Below are 24,279 nucleotides of genomic sequence, written 5' to 3'. Positions count from 1 at the left end.
GTGAATACCAAAAATAACTTGGCATTCAAAACCCAAATGTCAGAGAGAGCATTAGAGAAAAGAAAGCAAAAGAGTCTTGTTGAAATGAAATCCTAATTATTTATATTCCTCACCCAAAAGCTAGGCAATTTTTTCCTGCTGACATGCCCTATTTTGGTCCATTTACTTGCTGCTCTGAGTTTTCGACCTGAGAGCTTTGTGAAAAACAATTACGACTACCATGATCTTGTGTCAAAGTCAAGTGATCATCTCTAAAGCAGCCCTCATGGGTTTTCAAAATATTTGTCTTTTCTGGAAAATGCTTTGCCCCATTCTCACAGAATAATTTTGACCTCATAAAAAGTCTACCATAGATGGACCTTAAATATCTACCTTCAGGATATGGAAATGGGAAAGCAAAAGAATCTAAGAGGAGGAGATAGAAATGGAATTGGGGTTGTAGCCTTCTGGAATATGAATGTTCTTTGTATAGCATTAAGCAGGAGAAATGTCACTAGAATCTGACTGTGTGGTAAGGAACATGGCCACTGTTCGTTCATTCCCCATCTCCCCTCCCCCACCATTTTATGTCTACTTGGATGTGCAAATGCAATAATACAATGAAACCATTCTGTTTACTATGACTCCGACGTGTAACCACTTTATATATGTTCTGCTTAAAGAGATGGGTACTGTCCTTTCTCTGGAAACTGTTACCACTTTTCTACCTTGCAGAGATCCCTGAACATTTCAGATGGCTAAGGAAGTTGCTAAGAGGTGTATGTAAATGTGAAGTTGAATCGAGTTAACAGCCACTAGCCACAAGTGGGTGGAAAGGGGACACCATGCTCCTTCAAAGATAAACTAGCTGACCTGAGTGAATATTGGAAGAAACTTAAGGACAGTTTGATAATGCATATCAGAGTTGTTAAAATATATAAACCCTTTGATCCAGCAAATTCTGTACCTGGAAATTTAACCTAAATATATCATCAGAAAGGATCCAAAGACAAGGTTATACCAGTGCTTGAAATTCTACATAAAAAGGCAAAAGATATGAAGGAGCCAACTGTTTAACAGCAGCATATTGATTAAATAAATTACAGTACATTGATTTGGTGGAACACTATACAGCCATGAAGAAGACCTATTCACACAAAAGAATGTCAGTGACACATGAAGTGAAATGGGCAAATAATCAAACAGCATATGAATGTGTTCCTCTTACCAAAAAATAGTGTGAATGTTATTTATGTTTAGATTATCTATTGTCATAGAGCCTTCAAGTTTTTCAAAAGAGAGTATATTATCTTTTGGTGGGAGAAAACCGTAGTTCCAGGGTTTAGCCCTAAGAATCAATCTCTCTCTCCCTCCCTCTTTCTTCCACTCTTTCCCATACTCCCTCTCTCCCCCTTAGGAAGAAGAAAAAGAGGTACAATAGAGGGGCAGAAATTGGCTGTAAACAGCGATTAATTAAATTACTTTCTAACTTGAAATCTGCGCTGACAGAAGCTAAGAAAAACATGGACAGTAAACTGGTAAAGCCCTGAGAAGGTGTGTCCCTAAGTTAAAAGGGAAAAAAAAAAAACCAGTTCGAATTCTATGCATAAGATTTGGGTTAAAACTATTATCAGTTAAGTAATAAGGTATTTATTTTCAGAGCTAACAAGAAATTCTTTAAAACATAAAGATAATTTTCCTTACTAATTAAGTTCTCCCAAGCAATCCACTAATAAAATGTGCTACTTTTATTTTTTAAAATAAAAGGCTGAGGGAGAGGGAGAGACAATGTGGCCGAAGGGGGAGGGAGAAAGGGAGAATTTAGGGTTACGAAGACATTACCTTGAGTTTGCCTCCCGAAACCAGGCGAACAGTTCCACCTGATGCATCAGGCCCACATAATAGGAGAATCACCAGCAGACTCTTTGTTCCCTTAAATTCTGAAACTGGTGCTTGAAATCTACAGAAGGAGCTTTGTAATGGACAGTCGTGCTCGGAGGCACGGATCTGGATTCGTAGTACTCTATCACATGGCTGTCCTTTACTTCCTGATTAGTTCCTAGGATTCGCACAAATTACGGTGTGTGAAAGAAGGACCTTTAGAGCTTGTAAAGGAATCTGATGTTTAGCAGCCTGGTCTGTGGGTCGACCGGCAATCTGCTTTCCACAGAGCCTAATTCCAGACTGTCCCGGGGGGTAAGAGAAACATCTCATGCCACCATAGCCAGGACAACCAACACTCTGTGGGGCCCCGGGGGACCTTAGACTGTCAACTCTAGGGACCACACACGTCCATAATGGAATGTGGTTTTGTTTACAATGCTTAGTTTATCACCACGATCAATAGGTACCAATAAATACATGATGTTGATCATGACAGTATTTAGGAAAATAAGAGCAAGGCATTGACGTGCAAGGACAACTAATAAAAAAAATTCTAATATTCAATACCAATAATAAAAAGATCAAAAAAGAATAATCGTGATTGCTGATAATCCAGAAATGTGGTTTCAATCTAGGTAAAATTTAATTTAATAGAAATCTTCCAATCAGGCAAATGGGAGCTATAAGAATTTTATCCAAATTATGCTGTTCAGGGCAGCCTTACCCATCCCCTACTTGTGTTCCAACTATTGCTTTTTATTTGAACACTTTCAAGTTTCTTTTCTTTCTTTTACAGGGAGTTCAATAGACCATATTCAACTGTGGTTTTAAGGTGACCATGAAAAGGTGAGATATTTGCATTTTCTTTGTTAAATCTTAAGGTTTTAGCAAAAGAAGATGTTAATGATTCTATAGCTGGTATCCTCTCCCAATTTTCTTTGACTACTTTACCCCCAGGCCCCCAGAGCATGACACCTTAAAGGACAAAATATAAAATGTAGTATTCCCAAAAGAATGATGGAAAGAAGAAAGAATGATGGAAATGAAGAAGTTTCTTTTTTCTTTCTTTCTTTCTTTCTTTCTTTCTTTCTTTCTTTCTTTCTTTCTTTCTCTCTTGTATTTGATCCTCTAAAATACTTTTAATGTAATAAAGGGGGGAAACTCTAAATGCCCTGGACACAGGGTTATAAAAATCTACAAAGAATTCTTAAGATTGACATTTGCAACTAGAAATTTTCTTCCCCTGGCATTTACTGAGCAGAGTAACTGTTACGTGCGAACAAAATTTAATCACTCAGGTGGCCACCATATAGCCATCATGATACAAGGAGCCGTGATATGGTCCATTCTCTCTAGAAATTTACAGTCTAATCAAAAGATATAAAATCCACATACATAAAAAAGAGGATAGAGAGCATTCAGAGGCTACGCTGTGTGATGTTCGCTGATACTACGATTACCAGAGGAAAAAGTGAGACTTAGCTGGTCAAGCAAAACTTTTATGAGTTTAAAAGAAGCAGAAGGAGACAGAGCTGGGGGAAAAAATGATGCCAGAGATAAGAACAAACGGAAATGTGCAGGGTTGGGTGAGGTGAACATCAGCGAAAGGTAACCAGCCATTTAAACCACAGGGGAAACACAGCCCCACTCTGGGCTGGCATCAGTACGTAAGAGCTGAGCAGAACTTCTGGGAATTTCATGAAGACAGAGTCCCTACCACAGAGACGAGACCTACCATGGGAGAGTAGTCAGACAGGGTGATAGTCGTGAAGCGGGGGGGGACTCGGGACAGTGGGATCTTATGCTTGCAAGAAATCAGATTTCACTCCAAAGGCTAGAGGAGGCTCGGTACCTGTGGGCTTAGACAGGAAAGTTCCAGCTCACCGTATAGCCAAGGGGCCCGAGATCTCAGAAACCCAGATTTGGATGGCAAGCTGTGTACTCGATCCACCTCCACTAGTAGGAGCTAATAAAATATTGCTTGTTTGAGAATGACCTGCAGAAGGTCTAAAGAAAGGAAGCCCAAAGGTTTCATGCAACTGAGCAAGGTCTCACAATGCCAGAACGCGGGGGTAATTTTAGAAACTAGTCCTATAGCAACCTGCACACGGGAATGATGAGTTACAGCATTTCCAAAAATCAACCCTACTTTACTGGGTCAGAGCTAGGATGCAAATATCCTAATGGTCCTAAAACACTTCATAATCATGAAGGTATTATCAAGGTATAGTAAAAGAATATATTAAAATTTTAAGTGCCCCAACCTCTATCTTATTTCTTTATACCCGAACTTATTCCATAAGACCTAAGGAGCTCACAGAAAATGTATGCCATTAAATAGTGAAATACAAATTAAAATGGACATCGGAGCCAGGAAAAATATAACTTAAAGAGTGTGTGGAGGAGAGATAAGCAGGCCATAAAATCTTCGCCGTTGCAAGAATTACCAATTTGGTTCCGCGTCTCCCAGTGACCTTTTCCAACAAGTAAGAGGAAAACGTATGCTAAGCACCTTTTACTCCGCATGGGAATCCTTCCTTCTGACAAGTCCTGGTCTATACCTGCCCTTTTTCCCTTCCCACCCCTTCCCTGCCACCCTGTGTCTTCCACAGGGAGCCATGGCCAGGGGGGTGGTGACAGGAGGGAGGTCACACAGAGCATGAAACCAGCCAGTAACAAGATGGAGAAGCATGGCAGGTGGGGAGGGGGAGTCTCTGGCCTATTTATCTCCTGAGAGAGAAACAAAAGAATTCATCAAGAAACGGCTGAAATAAAGTAAGACCTCTATCCAGAGACCTGATGTTGAAATTGCTAAGATAGGCACACACACACAAAAAAAAAATTATAATAATATTGGCTGCTATGCATGGATGGCTTCGGGAAGCTCTCCAGCCAAACTATGAAGTTAAGAAATCTCCTGTCCCTACTTTTCTTTTGAACTCTTCCCCTGTGAATACTGCCCACCACCCTTTACTCCAACTGGTGTGTCCTATGGTGCCCCCTGTCTTTTCAGAGCACATTCCTCCAAACTGTTCTCTTCACCAAACTCACAGGATAAAGCATCCCAACTCTAGCTAAATTGCTTTGGAAACATATTTTAAAGGTCAACGTTCACAGGAATAGTTTACCCAAAGGGAGGAAAGAGAGAGAGTTCAGGAATAAGAAAATAAGAGCTTTCGTGAAGGATTCCAAAGGACTACCTGGAAATCCATTGTCAAAGACTAGAGGGTCGGTCCCTCCTTTGCCTGTTGAAGATAAACAGAGAGCCCAAGAAATAAAATTCACACCTGGAGCTCTTCACTTTATAGAAATTTGTTCACACCCAACACAAGAGGCAGTTGGAGGAATGGACGGGATCTGCCATTGCATGCTTGCTGAAATTAAATTCTATTTCCAGTTGTGATGGCCATTCATCAACTTCTAGCGCTGTCGTTAAATTATCTGAACGACACAGACTCCTGTACCATCAAAATGCCATACACTTGCACTTCGTACGTCCAAGGAGAGCACTTTACCTGCCCTACCTCCCCTGGCAGGTAGCTGCTCCTTCCTCTGAACCCTGTGCCACTTTGCACGTCCCTTCTCCACAGCACCCATCTCTGCCTTTGTTGCCCCATTCGCTCAGAGACCCCACCTACAGCATGTTTGCATTTCCAGGCTGGCACAGTGCTTGGGAAATGAGAGGCATGCACGGTGTACTTTCTAAAGTAACACAGAATTGAGTTATTTCCCACAGCCCTGCTGCCCTAAATAAACGTTGGTTAAGTTCCTTGATATGGAGACACAGGAAGCAGGTAAGTCTGTCAAAAGAAACATCGCTAAACGGACAGAGAATGTTGAAAAGCACATGTATCCTCAAAGGATCACACACATAGCTTAAAGTGAGCACCTCTAAAATGTTTGCACTCAGATATCTTTGAGAATCCAATGAACTTTAAGCCCTGTCTTAGAGGGATGCACAAGCACATAAAAATCTGCAGCGCATTTTCAGGAGATTCATGGGTTTCTCAAAAAGTAACCTCTGACTCCCATGGCTGCCACAGAACCATGGTCCAACTGAGCCCAGATTAAGAACTTCTGCCTAAGAATAAAGTATCAGTTGCTTGTATATTTAAAATTCTGTCATTAACAAAAAAAAAAAAGTCAGGGTGCCTGGGTGGCTCAGTCGGTTAAGCATCCAACTCTTGATTTGGCTCAGGTCATGATCTTCCAGTCATGAGATCAAGCCCTGCGTTGGGCTCTGTGCTGGGGATGCAGCCTGCTTGGGATTCTCTCTTCTCCCTCTCTCTGTCCCACCCCCACTTTTGCATGCTCTCTCTCCCCAAAAAATAAAAATTTAAAGCATTTAAAAAACATTTTTTAAGTCGGTATAAACTGCCATCCTACAAAAGATTGTATCTCCAAGAAAACGTCATGATGCCAATAAGGATCAATCATCAGTTAAGACCATAAAGATGTAAACCCTGAGGCTGCGAAGGGCTGTTGCACCAGTGGAGTCTGACCAAAGGAAAAGTCTCAACTTTGACTGTACCTGCTCAAGTACCGTGTTACTCCCCCTTATTTGTCAAGAGAAGAAACTAAAGAGAACACATTGCTCTAGAAATCATTTTGCAGGACAAGAATCTTTTTAAGCTGAAAATTTAGAATCAAGGAAACCTAAAGTGCATTATAGCTCCCTCCCAGGGGGCACAGGCAGAATGGGAAAATTTCTCATCTAGTTAGAACATCAGCTACAAAGACCTGGAAGTCATTATCTCTAGGGTTCTGTGGCTACTTTCGCAGCTGTAATCCTGACGAAGCGAGCCCAACTCCTACAAGGACATTGCTACGGGCTACGGCTTGCACTACTCATTTCTTTATGAAGGTGAAGCAGATCTCAAGTCCTAAGGGCGGCTTTTTAGTAGGTCACGAACAAAATACCACTGGTGTGGATTAAACAAAAAAATGCACTCATTTTTATGAAATAAATTAGATGTCAGAAATGTACTACACATTGTTCAGAATGATATAAATATGGTAAAAGGTTATAGAGAAAAACAGCGGGTTACAGGCAGGAGAAGAGAATGAGGGAAGTCAGAGAGGCAAATACGAGTAGTGAGACCACTGTCAAGATGATCCCATGATCTCACAGTTTGTGAGTTCGAACCCTGCGTCAGGCTCTGCACTGACAGCTTGGAGCCTGGAGCCTACTTCAGATTCTGTGTCTCCCTCTCTCTCTGCCCCTCTTCTGCTCATTCATTCTCTCTCTCTCTCTCTCTCTCTCTCTCTCAAATAAATAAACATTAAAAAAGAAGAAGAAAGAATGAGAAGGGAATGAGATGGATCAAAATGAAAATAATTTCAAAAAAGGGGAAAGAAAGAAAAATGCCAGATTGAGGTTAACAACAGATCTGGATTATAAAAGAGAAAAGTGTGAAGGAAAAAGTAGGGGTTTCTCTGAACAGGCAGGTAAACAGAAATACAGGTAAAGCAGACATGCCTCACCACCTGGGTTTTCTGATCAAAATAAGAACTAACTGTGAGAATATTCCAGGGTTGCCTGTATGTTTATAAGAATTCATAAGTAGAGTTTCAGAGGATTTCAGAATCCAGGTAGAGTAGAATTTTGGGTTGGCCATTTTCCTCCTACACCACTCCAAATAAGGAGAGTTTAAATGAGTTCTCAAAGAAGAACAGATCTGGGGGGTCTGAGGCATGGACAAGATGAGGCAGGGGGAGGTCCAGGTGGGGATGGGACAAGCAATGGATGGACAGAGACCACGGAGAAGTACTGGGAGATAAGCCTAAGGGCAGGTGACCAGAGAAAGAAAAATCTAGAAAAGGAGTCCAATGGGGCTTCTACCCTTCGGAAATGGCAACAACCTCTAACCGCTTTCTCACACGAAGCCCACACACCAGACAGCTGGCTGGGCCCTCATCCCTGAGAGTGTCTACCCCAGCAATGTGTCCAAGCAACCCCAAGTGGAAAAACAAAAACAGTACCTAACACAAGACCAACAACTGCTTATCATGGAAACACAACTGGAACCATGAATCCCTTACTATCTGGGGCCGTGAACCAGGGAGCGGATGAATCACTCAGTAAGCTCCTGAGCACCAGGGCTGCTCGCCATGGAGCAGACGATGCAACACAAAAGTCAAGTTAGTGACTGACCTCAAAACAGTGCCTAAAGCAAATAACATAGTTGAAAGAAGCACATTTAGGAAAAGCAAAGAGATGATTAAGGAGCGGGCAGAAGCATTGAAACTGGGTGACAACATGGAGGGAAAGGTGATGCACTGAGGCACAGAAGGAAGAGCTACATGTTTTGTGAAATGTTTTATCATCTTTTTCTTTCGATCAAAGGGTGTAAATATTCATAAGGCAATGTCAATGAAAGGAATCTGTTTTAAAAATTCAGTGGCGGGGGTGGGGGGTGCCTGAGTGGCTCAGTCTGGCTTCAGCTCAAGGTCATGATCTCACAGTACGTGAGTTTGAGCCCCGAATCGGGCTCTGTGCAGACAGCTCAGAGCCTGAAGCCTGCTTCTGATTCTGTGTCTCCCTCTCTCTCTGCCCCTCCCCTGCTTGTGCACTCTCTCTCTCTCAAAAATAAACATCAAAAAAAATTTCTTTTAATTCAATGGAGTGTCACTGAAATAGGTCAAATATAAGTACATCATCATCTGGACCATGTAGAACATTAACAGGGTCTTGGCAATAAACTTTTCAAAAGGATATTTGTGTAAAGCCAGTGACGATGACCAAGTTTGTCTCCCAAAAACACATAGGGACTCTACTACTCTGTTGCACAGAGCAACAGGGGCACCTGGGTGGCCCAGCTGGTTAAGCATCTGACTCCTGGTTTCGGCTCAGGTCATGATCTCATGATTCGTGAGATCAAGCCCCAGGTCAGGCTCTGTGCTGACAGCATGGAGCCTGCTTGGGATTCTCACTCTCCCTCTCTCTCTCTCTGCCCCTCCCCTGCTCATGTTCTCTCTCTCTCTCTCTGTCTCTCTCTCTCTTCAAAAATAAATATATTAATTAACAAGAAATATTAAAAGACCTTTGGTCATCAATTCTGTAAGTGGACCCAATTGAGAATGAAGGGCAGAGAGGGGACAGTCAATTCCTGCAAGTGCCTCTCTTTCTAGAAAGGAGTGGTAGTGACTAGAACACAGCACCACAACTCTGGAGGTTTACTGGCCCTTTGGTGCAGAAGTTTTCTCCCACCCGCACTGGCATCCCATTTGTTTATCTGTCAATGGAGGCTCTGTACTCTTTAGAATGGTCTTTTGGTTCTTAGCTAAAATGCATTCGTGTCTAGAGAGCCCAGTATTGTAAAAATAAATCATTTTAAGAAGCTGCCTTAGGGGCGCCTGGGTGGCTCAGTCGGTTGAGCGTCCGACTTCGGCTCAGGTCACGATCTCGCGGTCCGTGAGTTCGAGCCCCGCGTCGGGCTCTGGGCTGATGGCTCAGAGCCTGGAGCCTGTTTCCGATTCTGTGTCTCCCTCTCTCTCTGCCCCTCCCCTGTTCATGCTCTGTCTCTCTCTGTCTCAAAAATAAATAAATGTTAAAAAAAAAAAAAGAAGCTGCCTTAAAAAAATTAAAAAGAACATTAAACACACATCAATGCAGTAAACATAAGACTTCCACGATGATTACAAAAGGTAAATCTTGCTCCTTTAAGATAAAAAGACCTCGTAAAGGAAGGAGCTGGCAATGTGTGGCAGCCTGTGGTCCATTGGGAGGAAGGCAGCCATTCTTCCTCAGAAAAAGCTTGGGACAAGACTGGCCCCATCCTGAAAGAGAGTAACACTAGAAGATTGTGAGCTCCAATACAAAGCCACCCAAAGCACTTAGAATGTGTTCGAGTTATGAAATTTAAAAAGACATCAGACCACAAATTTTCCAAATGGAAAATAGCAGCTTAGGGAAATAAAGCATGTTCCTCAAAATCACCATCACCTCATCTCAAAATCGTCTGTCACCTCAAGTATAATTTTTGAGAAAAAAATTCCTTAGTTATTAATATACCACATTAAATTTTCAAAAATTACTCCTGTAAGGAGCAATACACTGCCATGCAATTGTTTGTTAGAAAAATGAGCACAAATTCTGTTAGAGTTCATAAAATTCCTTGTATGTTAAGGGTATAAAATTATACTAATGCTAGAAAATCCTTCTTTATTAATCTCCATCTTTAACCCCAGCATCAGTCTCAAGTTATAGTTATGCTACAACTAAACGTAGTATCAAAGGTAAGCTAACATTTCGAATGGATAGTTTCTGGTAACACTAACGACATTTTACAGAGTGATGACAGCACATATGTTTTTGTGAAATGTTAGCTCCACGTCAGAGGACAGCTTAATCCACTAAAAAGAAAAACTTACAAAATCAATACGAAACTATTTACCAAAATACACAAACTATATCCTTTTAGATGAACTGCTACAACAGACGGGGAAGTATGTTTTGGGGAGTGAAATTCAGATTTGACTTGGACAATATTACATCATGCTGTAATCCAACAGCTATCTGAACAAACATCAGTCCGAAATGAAATACCCTACTCTTTTTCCAGTATGTCCGTTCCCCACACCAAGCTCTCCACCCAGTAACATCCCCCAACCACTCCACAGCTGGATTTGCAAAGACTGGGAAACGGCCTTCTTACCAGAGGAGGGTCGATCAAATGAAAAAGTGACAAAAATTATACGGAGCCGAGCATTTCATTTCACCAGTCTGTCTTCATTATGAAACTTGGATCCAATATATACCTTAGAGAATATGTCTTTCATATACTTTTCCATTTCATGTAGCAAAATATTTAGGGTCTCTCAGAACAAGCTGGAGAAAGTACCTAGAATCATCCCTAACATTTGTAACTTACACTTTCACACCCATTATCCCACTGAACCCTTACAACACCCCTGAGAGACGCTGTCACTGCCCCTCTCCAGGTGAGGACTGTTAGCATATATGATCAGACAGGGAGAGGCATAAACAGCAGGATGCAAGGGGCTGCTTGGGCGCATAGGACTGGGATGGGTGGCGTCTGAACTTGAGCTCCCGTCTGAGTAGAGGCGGCAGGATGCAAGGAGCTCTGATAAAGCAGCTGACGATGTCCGCCTGCAGAGGGGCTGGGGTTACAAGCTCCAACCCCAAAGATACTCTGCGCTGGGTGAGGGGTAAAGGCAACACAGGGTACAGTCAGAATGCCTACCAGGGGAAGGGTCCTCTGGAAACTGCCCAGATGTCGCCCTTGGGAGGGGCAGGAGGCAGTGAGTGGGGGGTCACACTTTACGAGGGCCATTTCTACTCTGAGGCAGAGGAACTTGAAAATTGGGCTAATCGGGCATGTGGTCGTTTCGGGCAGGTGAAATTGCAGACTGACACTATTCGAGAAAGTGAAAAGTCAAAAGTGACCCAGAGGGAAGGGTGGGTGAAGAAGAGGAGCCCGGGGGGAAGATGTAGTCCTCAAGTCACTTGTGAGTCAGAGGCTCAGATGTAGCCAATCGCTTCCGAGGTGCTGTGCCCCGGGCCCTAGGTCAGGTGTAAATCAAGGGAGAACAGGGTTTTTTCTGAGACACCAACATTCGGTGCCTGAAGTTGCCCACAATTCCTGCCCACTGTACCCTGTCCAGCATCTTGCAGACTGGAGTCAAAAAGAAAGCAGATTCAGAACATTATGCGCCAAAGATCACACATCTAAGACGCTCTGTCCGGGGCTGGGATACGTACAGTCTCAGGATTCCAGAGCCCACGCTTTTTCCATATCGAGCCACACAGGAGATGCTATCTTATAAATCAATTTGGATGTTTAAGCAAAACCTCCTCGAAAATGGAGGACATTTTGTTGATGGCCAGAACTCAGATTACCTGAGCAAAACGCCCTAATGCACTGTCTCTAAACACCAAACCAAGGTCGGGTGGAATCAGATGTGTTGACGGGCAGACTTCCATAACTCACCGATGAAGTGATTGTGCCCTAAAGCGAGCATCTCTTCCAAGAGGACCAGACCCCCAGGCGCCTGGAGAAGAGTCACACTCCGTCCGTCTATGAGGGAGCACTGCTGAAATCCCGTGGCCGTGACCTTCCACAGCAGAATCAGCGAGGCCGCAGCGTCTTGCCGAATTCTGAAAACGGGGGTGAAGTAAACCAAAAGTCCCTTTCAGAAAAATTCATCTTAGAACCAGTCCATCCAAGTCGAAAATAAAAATAAAATGACATACATGTACATCCACAAAGGTCTCAGGAAATCATTACAAAGGTCTCCCACTTGTTTCAAAATATACCACAGAAAACACCAATAGATAACTCACATTCGAATAACAATTTTCATCGCGAATAAAAGGGTTAGGGCACCTGAGTGGTTCGGTCGGCTGAGCGTCTGACTTCAGCTCAGGTCATGAACTCACAGTTTGTGGGTTCGAGCCCCACGTCAGGCTCTGTGCTGATGGCTCAGAGCCTGGAGCCTGCTTCGGATTCTGTGTCTCCCTCTCCCTCTGCCCCTCCGCACCTCCTCTCAAAAATAAATAAACATTAAAAAAAAAAAAAAAAGAATAAAAGAGTACACTGAGTTCTTCTAGAGACAAATCCTTCCACATCCACACAATATGAGTCCTGCTTGAATTTACTACAAATGTGTCCTGCATCCCCAGATGGCCACCTGAGTTGTGCTGCCAACGTAAGCAAAAGTGTGTCACCTCCCATGCTCCAGGCCTCTCCTGGCTTCTTATTTTCAGGGTAAAGTCCCAAGAATGAGACGCTAGGAAGCAAATCGGCCTCAGCCTCAGTTCCCCTTTCAGCCTCAAATCCTGCAGCCCAGCGTTCCAGTGACGCGAACCCACTGTCCCTCCCCAACCAGGTTCCCTCCCAGCTCCCAACCTCTGCCTCCTCGCATGCCTGGTTAAGTGACATTCCGCAAGGCTTATTAGCCCACGGGTCATCTCTTCTCTGAGACCTGCCCTGACCACCTTCCCACTGCCCGGAAGCTGTCCCTTGCTTCCTCTGTGCTCCTAGAAGACCAGGTCTCCACCTTCAGGAGATCGGTGTACTAAGCGCTGAGCTCCTGGCTTACGGCTGGGTGTTCAGTCGGGGTTTCGTAAAAGGTTGAATTCGTGAATAAATGTAAGTACACGGGGGCTAGCCACTCTTGCAGGTGGATTCAGGGCACGCAGAGATGACTCAGCCCGGGCCAACCTGCTATTTTCGCCCTGTCCTGAAGCCCAGAAGGGGCCTGGAGAATTTCAAGCTGATCGGGGGGCAGGTAGGGTATTTAAAGGGATAGAGGATCAGAACTATTTGGAAAGGCTTAGGAGAGAAAGATAATGGGACCCAGAAAAGAAAGCACTCTGAGGTGGTTTCACACACGGAAAGGAAACTACTCATCCTCCCCAAAGCCAGCTCTGACCAGCACAGATCATCTGTCTTGTGAGCAATGAAACACTTAGGACCGGGGTCCCCCTGCTGGTGGCACTGGAAGCTGCCTCAGATGCCACACCTTTCTCCCCGCGGGGACTTCTTCCCGGCGAAGTTCGGGGCCCATTCTGACTCTTCCGCCACCAGACTGAGTTCAAGGCCCCGGGGGGAGGGGACGCAGGGGCAACGTAACAAAGTCCCCCTTCCAAACATTTCAGGGACCCCGTTGTTTAGAAAGCAGGGTGGGCAGGGGCGCCTGGGTGGCTCAGTCGGTTGAGCGTCTGACTTTGGCTCAGGCCATGATCTCACGGTTCGTGGGTTCAAGCCCTACATCGGGCTTGCTGCTATCACAGTGCAGAGCCTGCTTCAGACCCTCTGTCCCCCTCTCTCTGCTCCTCCCCTGCTCACACTGACTCTCTTTCTCTCTTTCTCAAAAATAAACATTTTAGGGGCGCCTGGGTGGCGCAGTCGGTTAAGCGTCTGACTTCAGCCAGGTCACGATCTTGCGGTCCGTGAGTTCGAGCCCCGCGTCAGGCTCTGGGCTGACGGCTCAGAGCCTGGAGCCTGTTTCCGATTCTGTGTCTCCCTCTCTCTCTGCCCCTCCCCCGTTCATGCTCTGTCTCTCTCTGTCCCAAAAATAAATAAAAAACGTTGAAAAAAAAATTTTTTTAAATAAATAAATAAATAAATAAACATTTTAAAAAAGAAAGCAAGGTGGGCAAAAACAATTCTGTATGAATAGAAGAGGCTCAAAGTGCCCACGGCCCCCCTACTAGGGAGTTGATACAGAGCACTAGTTAACCAGGGTCACATGTCCCTCGGCCTTCTAAAGTCTCTGAAGACTGGACAGCAAACTCCCATTTGGCTACGTGGGGGCGGGGGGGGGGGGGGGTTGGCAGGTAACAGCATCAGAGAAGAATGAGTAGTGGGAGACGGGATGGGGTCACTCCAGGGCTGGCTCCACCCCACTCCCTAGTGACACAGAGCACCTGACACACGGCAGGGGCAGACCCCTTGCCTCTTCCCCATCCCTGCCCGCCTCCATGGGCAGTATGTAGTTTGAAAGAGCTTAAGTTTAAAAACAAAACAAGGGGCACCTGGGTGGCTCAGCCGGTTAAGAGTCCTACTTCGGCTCAGGTCACGACCTCACAGTTTGTGAGTTCGAGCCCCACATCAAGCTCTCTGCTGTCAGCACAGACCCCACTTTGGATCCTCTGCCCCCCTCTCTGTCTGCCTCTCCCTCTCTCTCCCTCTCAGAAATAAATTAATTAATTAAAGTAAATAAATAAAAACAAAACAAAACACTTTCTTCTCAGATAAAATTGTAATGTTTGGATTTTAAATTGGGGCAACTGATGCACATGAATTTAACCAACAGCCCATTCAAATCGTAAGACACCAAAGAATTCTGGAAGCAAAAGTCACTTGGGAAGTGAAGGTTTCTTATCTCGCACCTTACTCATCCCAGCCAGTTCCACATCTCCACCCAACAGGATCCCCACTGCAACATTCTTTCCTGAAATAGCTCCTTCTGGATTTTGAGCCACTTAGGCCACATCTACACATGGAACTCTGCTCATGACTCTCACTGGACTGACCAGTTACATGGACAGACACAACCCAGCACAGGGTCACAGTATCGATCTTAATGGTTTGTAACTGCGAGTTTTCTTACTTGACCGACGTGTTCTGTGGCACCTCAAAGGTTACCAGGCGGCCACCGGCAGAGCTGTTAGAACTGGCATTCCCACAGGCAATATCTGGGACCACCTGGGAAAAAAAGGAAGAAACAAGTTATCAGGGTGGATCATCACACAGGATAATATTACAAAGCAAAAGTCCAGAAGCTACCTTTGGGTGACGCTGAGGTGGAGACAGAGAGAAGACAGGTGACATGGTACAGACTCAAAAGAAAATGAAAGCTTTGCCACTTGGTTTCCTGAAATGCCAAAGCTTTCCTGAGAGCCATCTACCAATTCCCAGATCGCTATGACTGATGAACAGGACGCTGCAAGGGTCCACTCCCCGCTGTCTTCCATTTAGCGAGCAGTCAGTGGCCTCTGCTCTATGCTCAGTCTGGGACTCAGTGCTTGGAGAACCAGAGGACAGGCTTTAAGGACTAGCTTCTGTGCAGCAAGCATTAAGTAGGAGAGCGAGCCTTAAAACGAACAGTAGGCAAGAAGTGCTAAGTCCGGGTGACCCTGCCCTGTGCAGAGGTGGGTCTCAGGAGCATGCCTTAAGGCCAGGGGACTGGGAAGCTGCCTATTTTCTTTTTCCCCCTATGGACTACACCTTCGCTGATATGTACGTAAAGGGAGTTCAAGGGGGGGAATAATGGTGTTCGTCAGAAAATACACTGTGGACGCTTGAGCTGCGTCCAATGAGGTGGTTCTGACCAACTTATTCATTTATTCCTCATGCCAAGAGCACTGTCTTCACCCAGTAGAGTCAAAACAAAGGGGTATTAGAGGCATCTGGGTGGCTCAGTCAGTTATGTGTCTGACCCTTAATTTCAGCTCAGGTCATGATCTCCACAGTTCATGGGATCTAGCCCTGCGTGGGGCTCTGTGCTGGCAGCGTGGAGCCTGCTTGGGATTCTCTCTCTCCCTCTCTCTCTCTCTCTCTCTCTCTCTCTCTCTCTCTGACCCTCCCCCGCTTGTGCTCACTCTCTCTCAAAAAAAATAAAGAAACATTAAAGGGGGTGGTATTATATGTGTCCATCATCACTGAATTAACTGAGAACAATACAGAAATTCTCAGCACCTCCACCCACACCCAATGCTGAGAATATATGCCCCAGAAGGCCTGACAGTCAAATGCCAGAAAGTTAAGCCCACCATGGATATTCAAAGATGGAAGCCCGACTCGTTAAATTTGTGTCAACAGACAACTGTTACAACAATTTTAGTCCCTTCAGACTTCAAATAGCGTCACATTTCTGAAGCATCACTATTTCACGAAAGGAGAAACCCAAATATATTCACACCTTCCTCTGGCAACTTTTAACCCGCTTCTTGAAACAGCCTAAGAAATTACAGCATGACAAGAAGACGAGGCGTTTCTTTTTACGTTTACCAACTACAGGACAGGAGGTCTTTAAATAAATAGATTGAAATGGGTGGTTGGGGAGAAATTTTCTTTAAAGGACACTTCCTTGACAAATGCAGAATCAAATCTAGTTCACATTCAAGAAGTGAGTCATTCAGCAAAGAGGAATTAAAACCATAACTTCAAGGCATTTGTTAAAAGTCTGAAATCAGAACACGTCCAGAGTTTTGCTGGGTAGGCTATAAGCACTGCCCTGCGGTCTGAAGATGGCCTTGATAAATTGTGTGGCAATGAAAAAAAAAATGGGTCACTGGTTACAATTACCCAAGAAAATGAAAGAAGAGATGCTACCTTGTCTCTTTGACAATGATAAGAGAAACTTCTACACACATTCTTTGACTCTAAAACTGCTACACAAAGATCTATGTGTTTTGTCATTTGAGCTATAAAACCTGCAATAATATACAATCACAGGATGTCCTATAAAATGCAAGATATGGAACGGAATTATACCCTATGGATATCACCTCAAAGTCATGATTTGGATTTGCTCCTCAACTCTCCTAGCTAGCAAATTTAGATTATATGTCAACTTTCAAGGACCTGCTGAAAATTCCTCAAAATGAGACTTCTGATGAGCTTGGAACACAAGCCAAACCCAGACCGGACGAGAGTCAATGAATGGAATTTGTTATTGCCAAAATAAATAAAATTTGGAAATTTCATTCTCAAATGCAGTCTCAACATATTTTAGAAATCACTGATAGTAGCTGTTTTTAAAATGATATTGGCTGCAAGGCACCAGAAGTAGAATCATAATAAATAAACAAGGAGTTAAGCATAATATTGAGGAAAATTAGGTCAACGGTGGAGGGTCCGTGATACGTTCATTTACATGGCCCTTCCTTGGGCTCTCTGCGCCGAATCCAAAACGATCTCCCAGAAATATACACGGATATCGTTCCAGAAAATAATTTCATCCTTTTCCTTTTATTGCTTACACTCTTGATGCCCACAAAACAGTCATAATTGAAAAATCCCCTCTGCGTAACCAAAAGGGATCTACACACAAGCGAAGGCGGGAATAACCTCAGACTCCCTGTTTTGTCAAGAGGATAACTTAAAGGTCTTCCGTTGTTACTGCCAATATTGCAACCACTGGCATTATCTTAACCTCACTGGTTTCTTTACATAAAAACATATGCAATCAAACGTTCTCACCTCCACTTGATCCCATTTCATTTCTACAACTTTCTGCCCTGTTTTGGGCTGCCAGGTGGGCAGAGTCACGGTCGCCTGAGAGCGGGGCAGGATGATGTCAGGCTCCTGGGTGGCGGGGACAGGCTGAAGCTGCCTGGGGGCCATGGACTCGGTCCAGCCAGAGGCGGGGAGGCTGGGAAGCGCCTGTTCACAGTTGGGACCTTCATAGCCTTCATTGCAAATGCAGAGGTAGCCATCGCTGCTGCTGCTGCAGTTGCCATGGTGACAAGGGTTGCTGGCACAGGAATCCGCAACAAGCTGAAACAGGACCATAAATGGGTCAATTATTCCCTCGTAAGAAAAGTGGTGCCATCGCTGGGAAATGAGCTCCGTGTCTCAGAGCCGTGGCTCTAGGAAATGCTGTTCCTGCGGAATAAGAGTTCCTAACTACTTGTGCTGTCGTGGGGGAGCCTCCCAAGGTCACCCCGACATTAACCCCTCCACAGGTAACAGGTGACCAGCAAGAACACACCTAGTGAAGAGCTGCCCCAAACCCAAGCTCCGAAATAACGTTGATTTCAGCAACACATTACTTACAGGAATTTTCTAAGGCAAAAGCATTTAAAACTGAGGCTCATTAGGAAGATACCAACTTTAATATTTTTAGCAGCCACGACAAATAATACTAGAGATCGAAACCGGAACCTCCTTTTCCACGTCCTGGATGGACCACTGCAAGGTTTCCTCATGAGAAATGACCGCCCAACTAACTTATCTCCCCTAAAGATGTGCTTACCTATGTCTCCCAATTTCTACTGGAGGAAAACCCCTTTTCAAGTGATGTTATTTAATTAAAAGCTTCCAAAATGATCGGCTTACACGACAATGGTAAGCCCGCCCGAAGAGAGCAGTAAGCAGAACTTTATGAAAGTTTCTACCTCAGTATTTTGGAGGGTGATCACAGAGACATGTGACCTTGCAAGATACGGCAGATACAGCTTCATTTGCGTGACTTTAAACTGTGACAATGTTCCTAAGGAAAGTGTTTATCCTGGTGCCCTTTGCTAACCTGTAAATCACCATGTGTTTCTGCTTGGAGATGCGCTACAAAACAATGCGAAATGATCATCCCCTTCTCCTGAGACAGCTCAAGGCTTCAGACGTGTTCTCCCCGCTTTTTCAATTATCATTTGCTTCTGTGAACAGAAAATTAGACCTCTATCTGATGTCCCTCTGGCTTCTGAGGGCTGATCATAAAATAGAACTCGGTAAATATCAGACTACAGAGAAACGAGGCCCTCAATTTCTCTTGTGGAAATGAACTCACACATAAACACACGCGGACAGAATTCTGCATGGTAAAACAGCTACTCGCCCTGGTAATTGCGCTTGTCAGACAATTTCCAACAAACTCCTTTAGGAATATTGAGGGATTTTGGATTGAATGAAAATGAAACTCCAAAAATGCCACCACGTTCTCTGCCTATCACTGGGCAATTCCTTCATAGAATCTCAGTTAAAAGGAGATGGGTTGGTAACAGAAGAAAATATTTAAGCTGTAAATAATTTTAAATATTTACAATCCTTATCAACTTAGAGTAAAACCCAGTTTCCTCCCATGTCAGAGATGTCCTCTCTTCCCTCCTCCCTTACACTCTCCCTTCCTCACCTTCTTTATGTCCCTGGACTATGCCAAGATCATTTCCACATGAGGGCCTTTGCACCTGCTGGGCCCTCTGCCGGAATGCTTTTCTCCCAAGCTTTCCATGGCTCACTGCTTCATTTCACAAAGTTCTGTACTCAAACGTCACCTCCTCAGAGAAGGCTTCCCTCACTACAAAATCTGAAATAACCCTTTTTTTCCCTCTCCCAAACATGTGAGCTCTGAGAGTGTAGGGACTTCATCTATCATGTTCATGGCACTATTCCTAGCATGTCAAGGAACACAGAAAACACGGTGAGGCTTCTTTTTTTAAGTGTTCAAAAAATAAAGAGCTCAATTAGTATCTGGAAAGCAAGGCATGATGAGAGACATGTGTAAACCGCCCTTTTGGTCACAATATTGTTACCTTGTTTCTGATTTATTTTTAGGAATGCTTCCTGGAATGGGTGTCCCCTCAAGAATCATCTGACAGGAAGGAGAATTTAATTAGCTCTGATAAAGGGGACATATAAGCCATGTTTCTGAAATCAACTTTTGATAATAACATCTGAGGTTGACCTAGTCACAAATTAAGACTTTTAGCAGAAGCCTGAAAGCAGAGAACTACATTTAAATCATTTAAACAAATTGAAGAGATGGTTATAAGAATTAATTCTGGCAGCCTAAACCTCCACTGTGAAGCTTAGGGAAAAAAAAAAAAAAAAAACATTCCTAAGGCAAAGACCACCTGTCTGGTGACCTGAGACACCCCCTGGCTTTTGCTCCACTGCGGGCAACAGCCAGACCCCAGAGAGGTACCACCGAGGTACGGCACACGTCAGCAAGTCCTCCCCAGAAAGAATTCAAAGCACAGCCATCCGCCTTGGACATCAGAGGCCGCCACGCATCATACCTACTGCTCCCTTTAAGGTGGCCATTTAGAGTTTTCAAAGAACATTGCCATCTAGTATCTCATTTGTGCTCACAACAACCCTGAAATAGGGAGGGAATTTTCTGAACCCATATCACTGTTCAGAAACACAAGGAGAGAGGAGTTGAGTGACCCATCACAGCCACTACAAAAGAACTATTCCAGAACGACATCGCATCTTCCGAGTTCTGTCCACACCACAGCACTGCAACTTTGATGGTTATGATGACACCAAAAAAAACCAATCCCTGTGGAGAAGGCAAAAGGTAAGGGTTCTCTTTCTGTAAGCAACAGAAAATAAGTAAGGGTTAAATATAAGCCAATTAAGACCACCATTTCAGGATGCTTCTTTAGAATAAAGGTATAATGATATCACTCAATGAATATTTTCTAAAACTTTTTTAAAGTTTATTTATTTTTAAGAGGCAGAGAGAGAGAGAAAGAGAGACAGAATCCGAAGCAGGCTCCAGGCTCTGACCTGTCAGCACAGAACCCAACGCAGGGCTCAAACTCACGAATCGCCAAGATCATGACCTGAGCTGAAGTCAGACGCTCAACTGACTGAGCCACCCACACGCCCCACACTCAATGAATACTGACCGAGGTCTTACTATTTGACATGAATTGTACCAGGTCTGGGAATAAAATCCTAAAAGAGAAAACAAACAGACACAGTGTCTGCCCCTAAGGAGTTTATAGCTAGTAACCTATTACGCACACTAAGAACAACAGCAGCAAAACCAGTTCGACCTGCAAATCCCTGGGTACTCCCTGGGTGCCTGCCACTACACTTAGCATTTTACATTTCTTAATTTACTTCCTCCTTACAACAACCTTCCAAGGTAAGTACATTTACTACCATTGAGGCTTAGCGATATTGAGCAACTGACCAACTCTTACTCAGAATAAAAGCCAAAGTCTTCACAAAGTCTTAACTAGGCCACAGGTGATGTGCCCTCCTCCCAGCTCTGGACCTCACCTCCCACTCTTGCCCTGCCTCACTTGGCCCTAAACACATGACGTCACTGTTCTTCCAACTCTCCAAGCACTCTCCGACCTCAAGGTCTTAGCACTGGCTGTTCCTCTGCCCACAACACCCATTTCTCGTGTCTCTTTCCAAAGCCTCCTTTGAGTCTTTGCTCAAATGTCATCTTCTGATGAGGACGTCCCTGAACACACAATTCAACTAAAACAGCTCATGTTCCAATGCACTGTGGGAAAAAATTACCAATTTATTCTATATTGATTTTGTATCTGGCCCCACTAGACTGGAAACCCCTGTGAGATCAGGTTCCTTTTCTCTGTTTTGTTTACTTGAGTGGTCACCCCCACCCCCAGCCCCAAGAACAGCAACTGGCACACAGGATCTGCCGAATACACTATGACTGAACAACTGAATGAATGAATGAATGATACCAGATGCAAGCAGCACCAGAGCCTGTGAGGTGTATTGCCACGTGAAATTGACTTAGGATTCTCCCAAGGGCCCATCCCAGCTCTTCAGAATGAAAGTCAAGGAATGCCTTGTGTATCTGCCCTACAATGCTTCATCGCAATTAAATAAAAAAAAAAAATTTTAATGTTCATTATTTATTTTGAGAGAGAGAGAGAGCGCGCGCACACACACAAGCAGGGGAGGGTCAGAGAGAGAGGGAGAGAGAGAGTCCCAAGCAGGCTCCGCATTGTCAGCGCACAGCCCGATGCAGGGCTCGAACTCACAAACTGAGATCATGACCTAAACCGAGATCAAGAGTCAGAGATGCTTAACCAACTGAGCCACCCAGGGGCCCCAGCAATGAAATAACTTTAAATCAGCTTTAAAAAGGGGGAAAGTCTCTGATGACCTGAGAGGTAAGGTGGAGCCAGCATAATGTCCCGCCTTTGCCTTGATGAAGGGAAGCAGAAAGAGTCAAGTGTCTGTGGAGGTCACAGATGGCCCTTAACACCGAGTCGCCTTCCTCTGGTGCTCAGAGACTGTCCACCAGGTGAGCCACTGCTGAAGCCTCCATCACCCTGGGTGCTGGTGGAGAGATCTGGGTGCAAAGGGCAGGACCCACAGCAGTGTCCAACCCGCCGTGCCCTGGAGTCAGCTCCACCAGCTCGGGAATAAAGAGCTAGAAGGAAAATGTGAAGAGAATTAAAGATATCGTTTAAGAAATGCTGTGTTCACAGATGAGCAGAATGCAGGAGCAGCATGGGGATGAAATGAAGCCTGACTCACAGGCTGCCGGGAGACATGCTCCTAGTGTAGACAACAAAAGCTCAAAATGAAACTGTCAGTTGTACAGATTTCTACAGGGATTCAAAACAGTGACTGATGTGATGGGAGCACAGGCACACACACACACACACACACGCACACACACACACACACACACACACACACACTGGGATACCAAACAGAGCTGAATGCACTACAAGGTCATTGGTCCCTTGTTTCAAGTCACCATTTCAGGGGCACCTGGTGGCTCAGTCAGTTGAGCGTCTGACTCTTGATTTCGGCTCAGGTCATGATCTCAACATTTCTGGGTTCGAGCCCCGCGTTGGGCTCTTCAACTGTGTCAACATGGATCCTCCTTGGAATTCTCTCTCCCTCCTTCTCTGCCCCTCCCCTACTCATACGCTCTCCTTCCCTCCCTTTCTCTCTCCCTCAAAATAAAATTTTTAAAAATCTTTAAAAATAATCATTTCATATTACTACTACTTTCTTGGGTTGTGTATTAATTGCTTTGCTAACAATGACAACTACCTGCCATTGTATTCTTTAACACTTCACTCTAACACTTCAGGATGGCTTCATTTCAAAAAAAAAAAAAAAAAAAAAAGCCAAACTGTTTCAATTGCGTAACAGCAAATATACGATAAAATGCAATCATGAACCTGCTGTAGAGGTCACTATGCCCTGGAATCCCATTAAGTCTGAACCTTAAGCAGGAAACAGCCAAACTGTTGAAATGTATAATGAGGCCAAAATATCATAATGAATAGACTTGACTTTGGGGATACTCAAATTTAACAGGCAATGTTTTCTTGGCTATAATTCCCAGCCTCTAATGATGGGGGGTAAATGATTAAGTCTTTGTAATACCGGCTATAAGAAAGAATAAAGAGAAAGCCCACGGATTAATGGTTTTCCGCCTACAATTCACCAGCAAGCTCATTAAGTGCTGTTTGTTGTTGTATCATTAGTCATCTATTTAAGCCAAATATTTCACATCGCAGAACTAATCTGAAACTATTCTTTTCATATTTCATTTTAGACTTTTCACCTGTTACAGATAATTTACACTACAAGCAGGAGCGTTCATGGGGATGTGCACAGGGCGAGATGGGAGGCCAGACCAGAGCGAAGGCGCCTGCCGACCCGAGGACTCGTCATCTGCAGGACCTCCCATGTGGCACTTTAGCCATGACCTGTTTTCCTTCCACACAGTCTGCTGTCCCGTTTTTGGCAATTCTAACGCCACCCTCCACCCCCGCATCGGCACACAAACAGGTTGGAAGGTCAAATTTAAAACAGGTATAACAGCCCATTTTCAGGGTCATCAGATGAGTAAGTCAAGGCTAGCAGGATTGCCTCCACATGGAGGATCTGCATCACCTGGGTGACAGAACCTGAGGAGGTGCCCATGGAACCACCCGCCCAGGTGACCCTTTCCCACTAGTTTCAAGAATATGAGCTTCGTTCCTACTCAGTACAGCTGATCAGTGATTGATGTGACATTTATCCAGCCCCAGGTGGGTTTACCTTCCAGACAAGGTACCTGGAAGAGGGGTCAGAGAGATGAAAAAGCCCCAAGAGCTTGCAGTCCAACAGAAGGTCCAGGCACATGAACTTGGACTCCCCTGAGCAGTCTATGTGCAATCAATACCCTGCCTGGACGCAAGTCCACTATTAACAATCGTGTGTTCGAGGAGTTCAAGTCCCTAATGCTGACAGGGAAGATGGGCTTGATGACCGCAGGTCTGAAATGAGTAGATGATGAGTGGGTCTCAGAACTCGTTTCTCGGAGGTGACAGTGGTGGCTCTCAGCAAAGCAAAGACAGCAGAAAGGAGTTTTCTGACGACAAAGGACCGGCTGAGCAACAGTCCTGGCGTCAGTCGGCACAGGCAGCTGAGAGGCTCCGGCCAAGTCCCTTGCCTGCTCTGGACACACGTCCCTCTGGCGTTAAGTGAGGGCCGAGGGCAG

General features: G+C 44.6%; 1 protein-coding gene across 1 annotated transcript in view; it reads right to left on the bottom strand.

Moving 5' to 3' along the window:
• Positions 1-24,279, bottom strand: part of DNER (delta/notch like EGF repeat containing) — a 317,674-nt gene that overhangs the window by 162,227 nt on the left and 131,168 nt on the right. Inside the window, exons 2-4 of the mRNA XM_047082312.1 lie at positions 17,538-17,834; positions 14,944-15,038; positions 11,817-11,983 (exon numbers count right to left, since the gene is read on the bottom strand). Of these exons, the coding sequence (XP_046938268.1) occupies positions 11,817-11,983; positions 14,944-15,038; positions 17,538-17,834 (559 nt within the window). The remainder of the gene's footprint in view (positions 1-11,816; positions 11,984-14,943; positions 15,039-17,537; positions 17,835-24,279) is intronic.

Source organism: Lynx rufus, unplaced genomic scaffold (genome assembly GCF_022079265.1).
Source record: "Lynx rufus isolate CCGP_SWC_20201006 ecotype Redwood Valley unplaced genomic scaffold, mLynRuf1.p SCAF_2, whole genome shotgun sequence".
NCBI classification, from domain to species: Eukaryota; Metazoa; Chordata; class Mammalia; order Carnivora; family Felidae; genus Lynx; species Lynx rufus.
The sequence above is the reverse complement of the archived record's forward strand: the minus strand, read 5'-3'. Positions and strand labels throughout refer to the sequence as shown.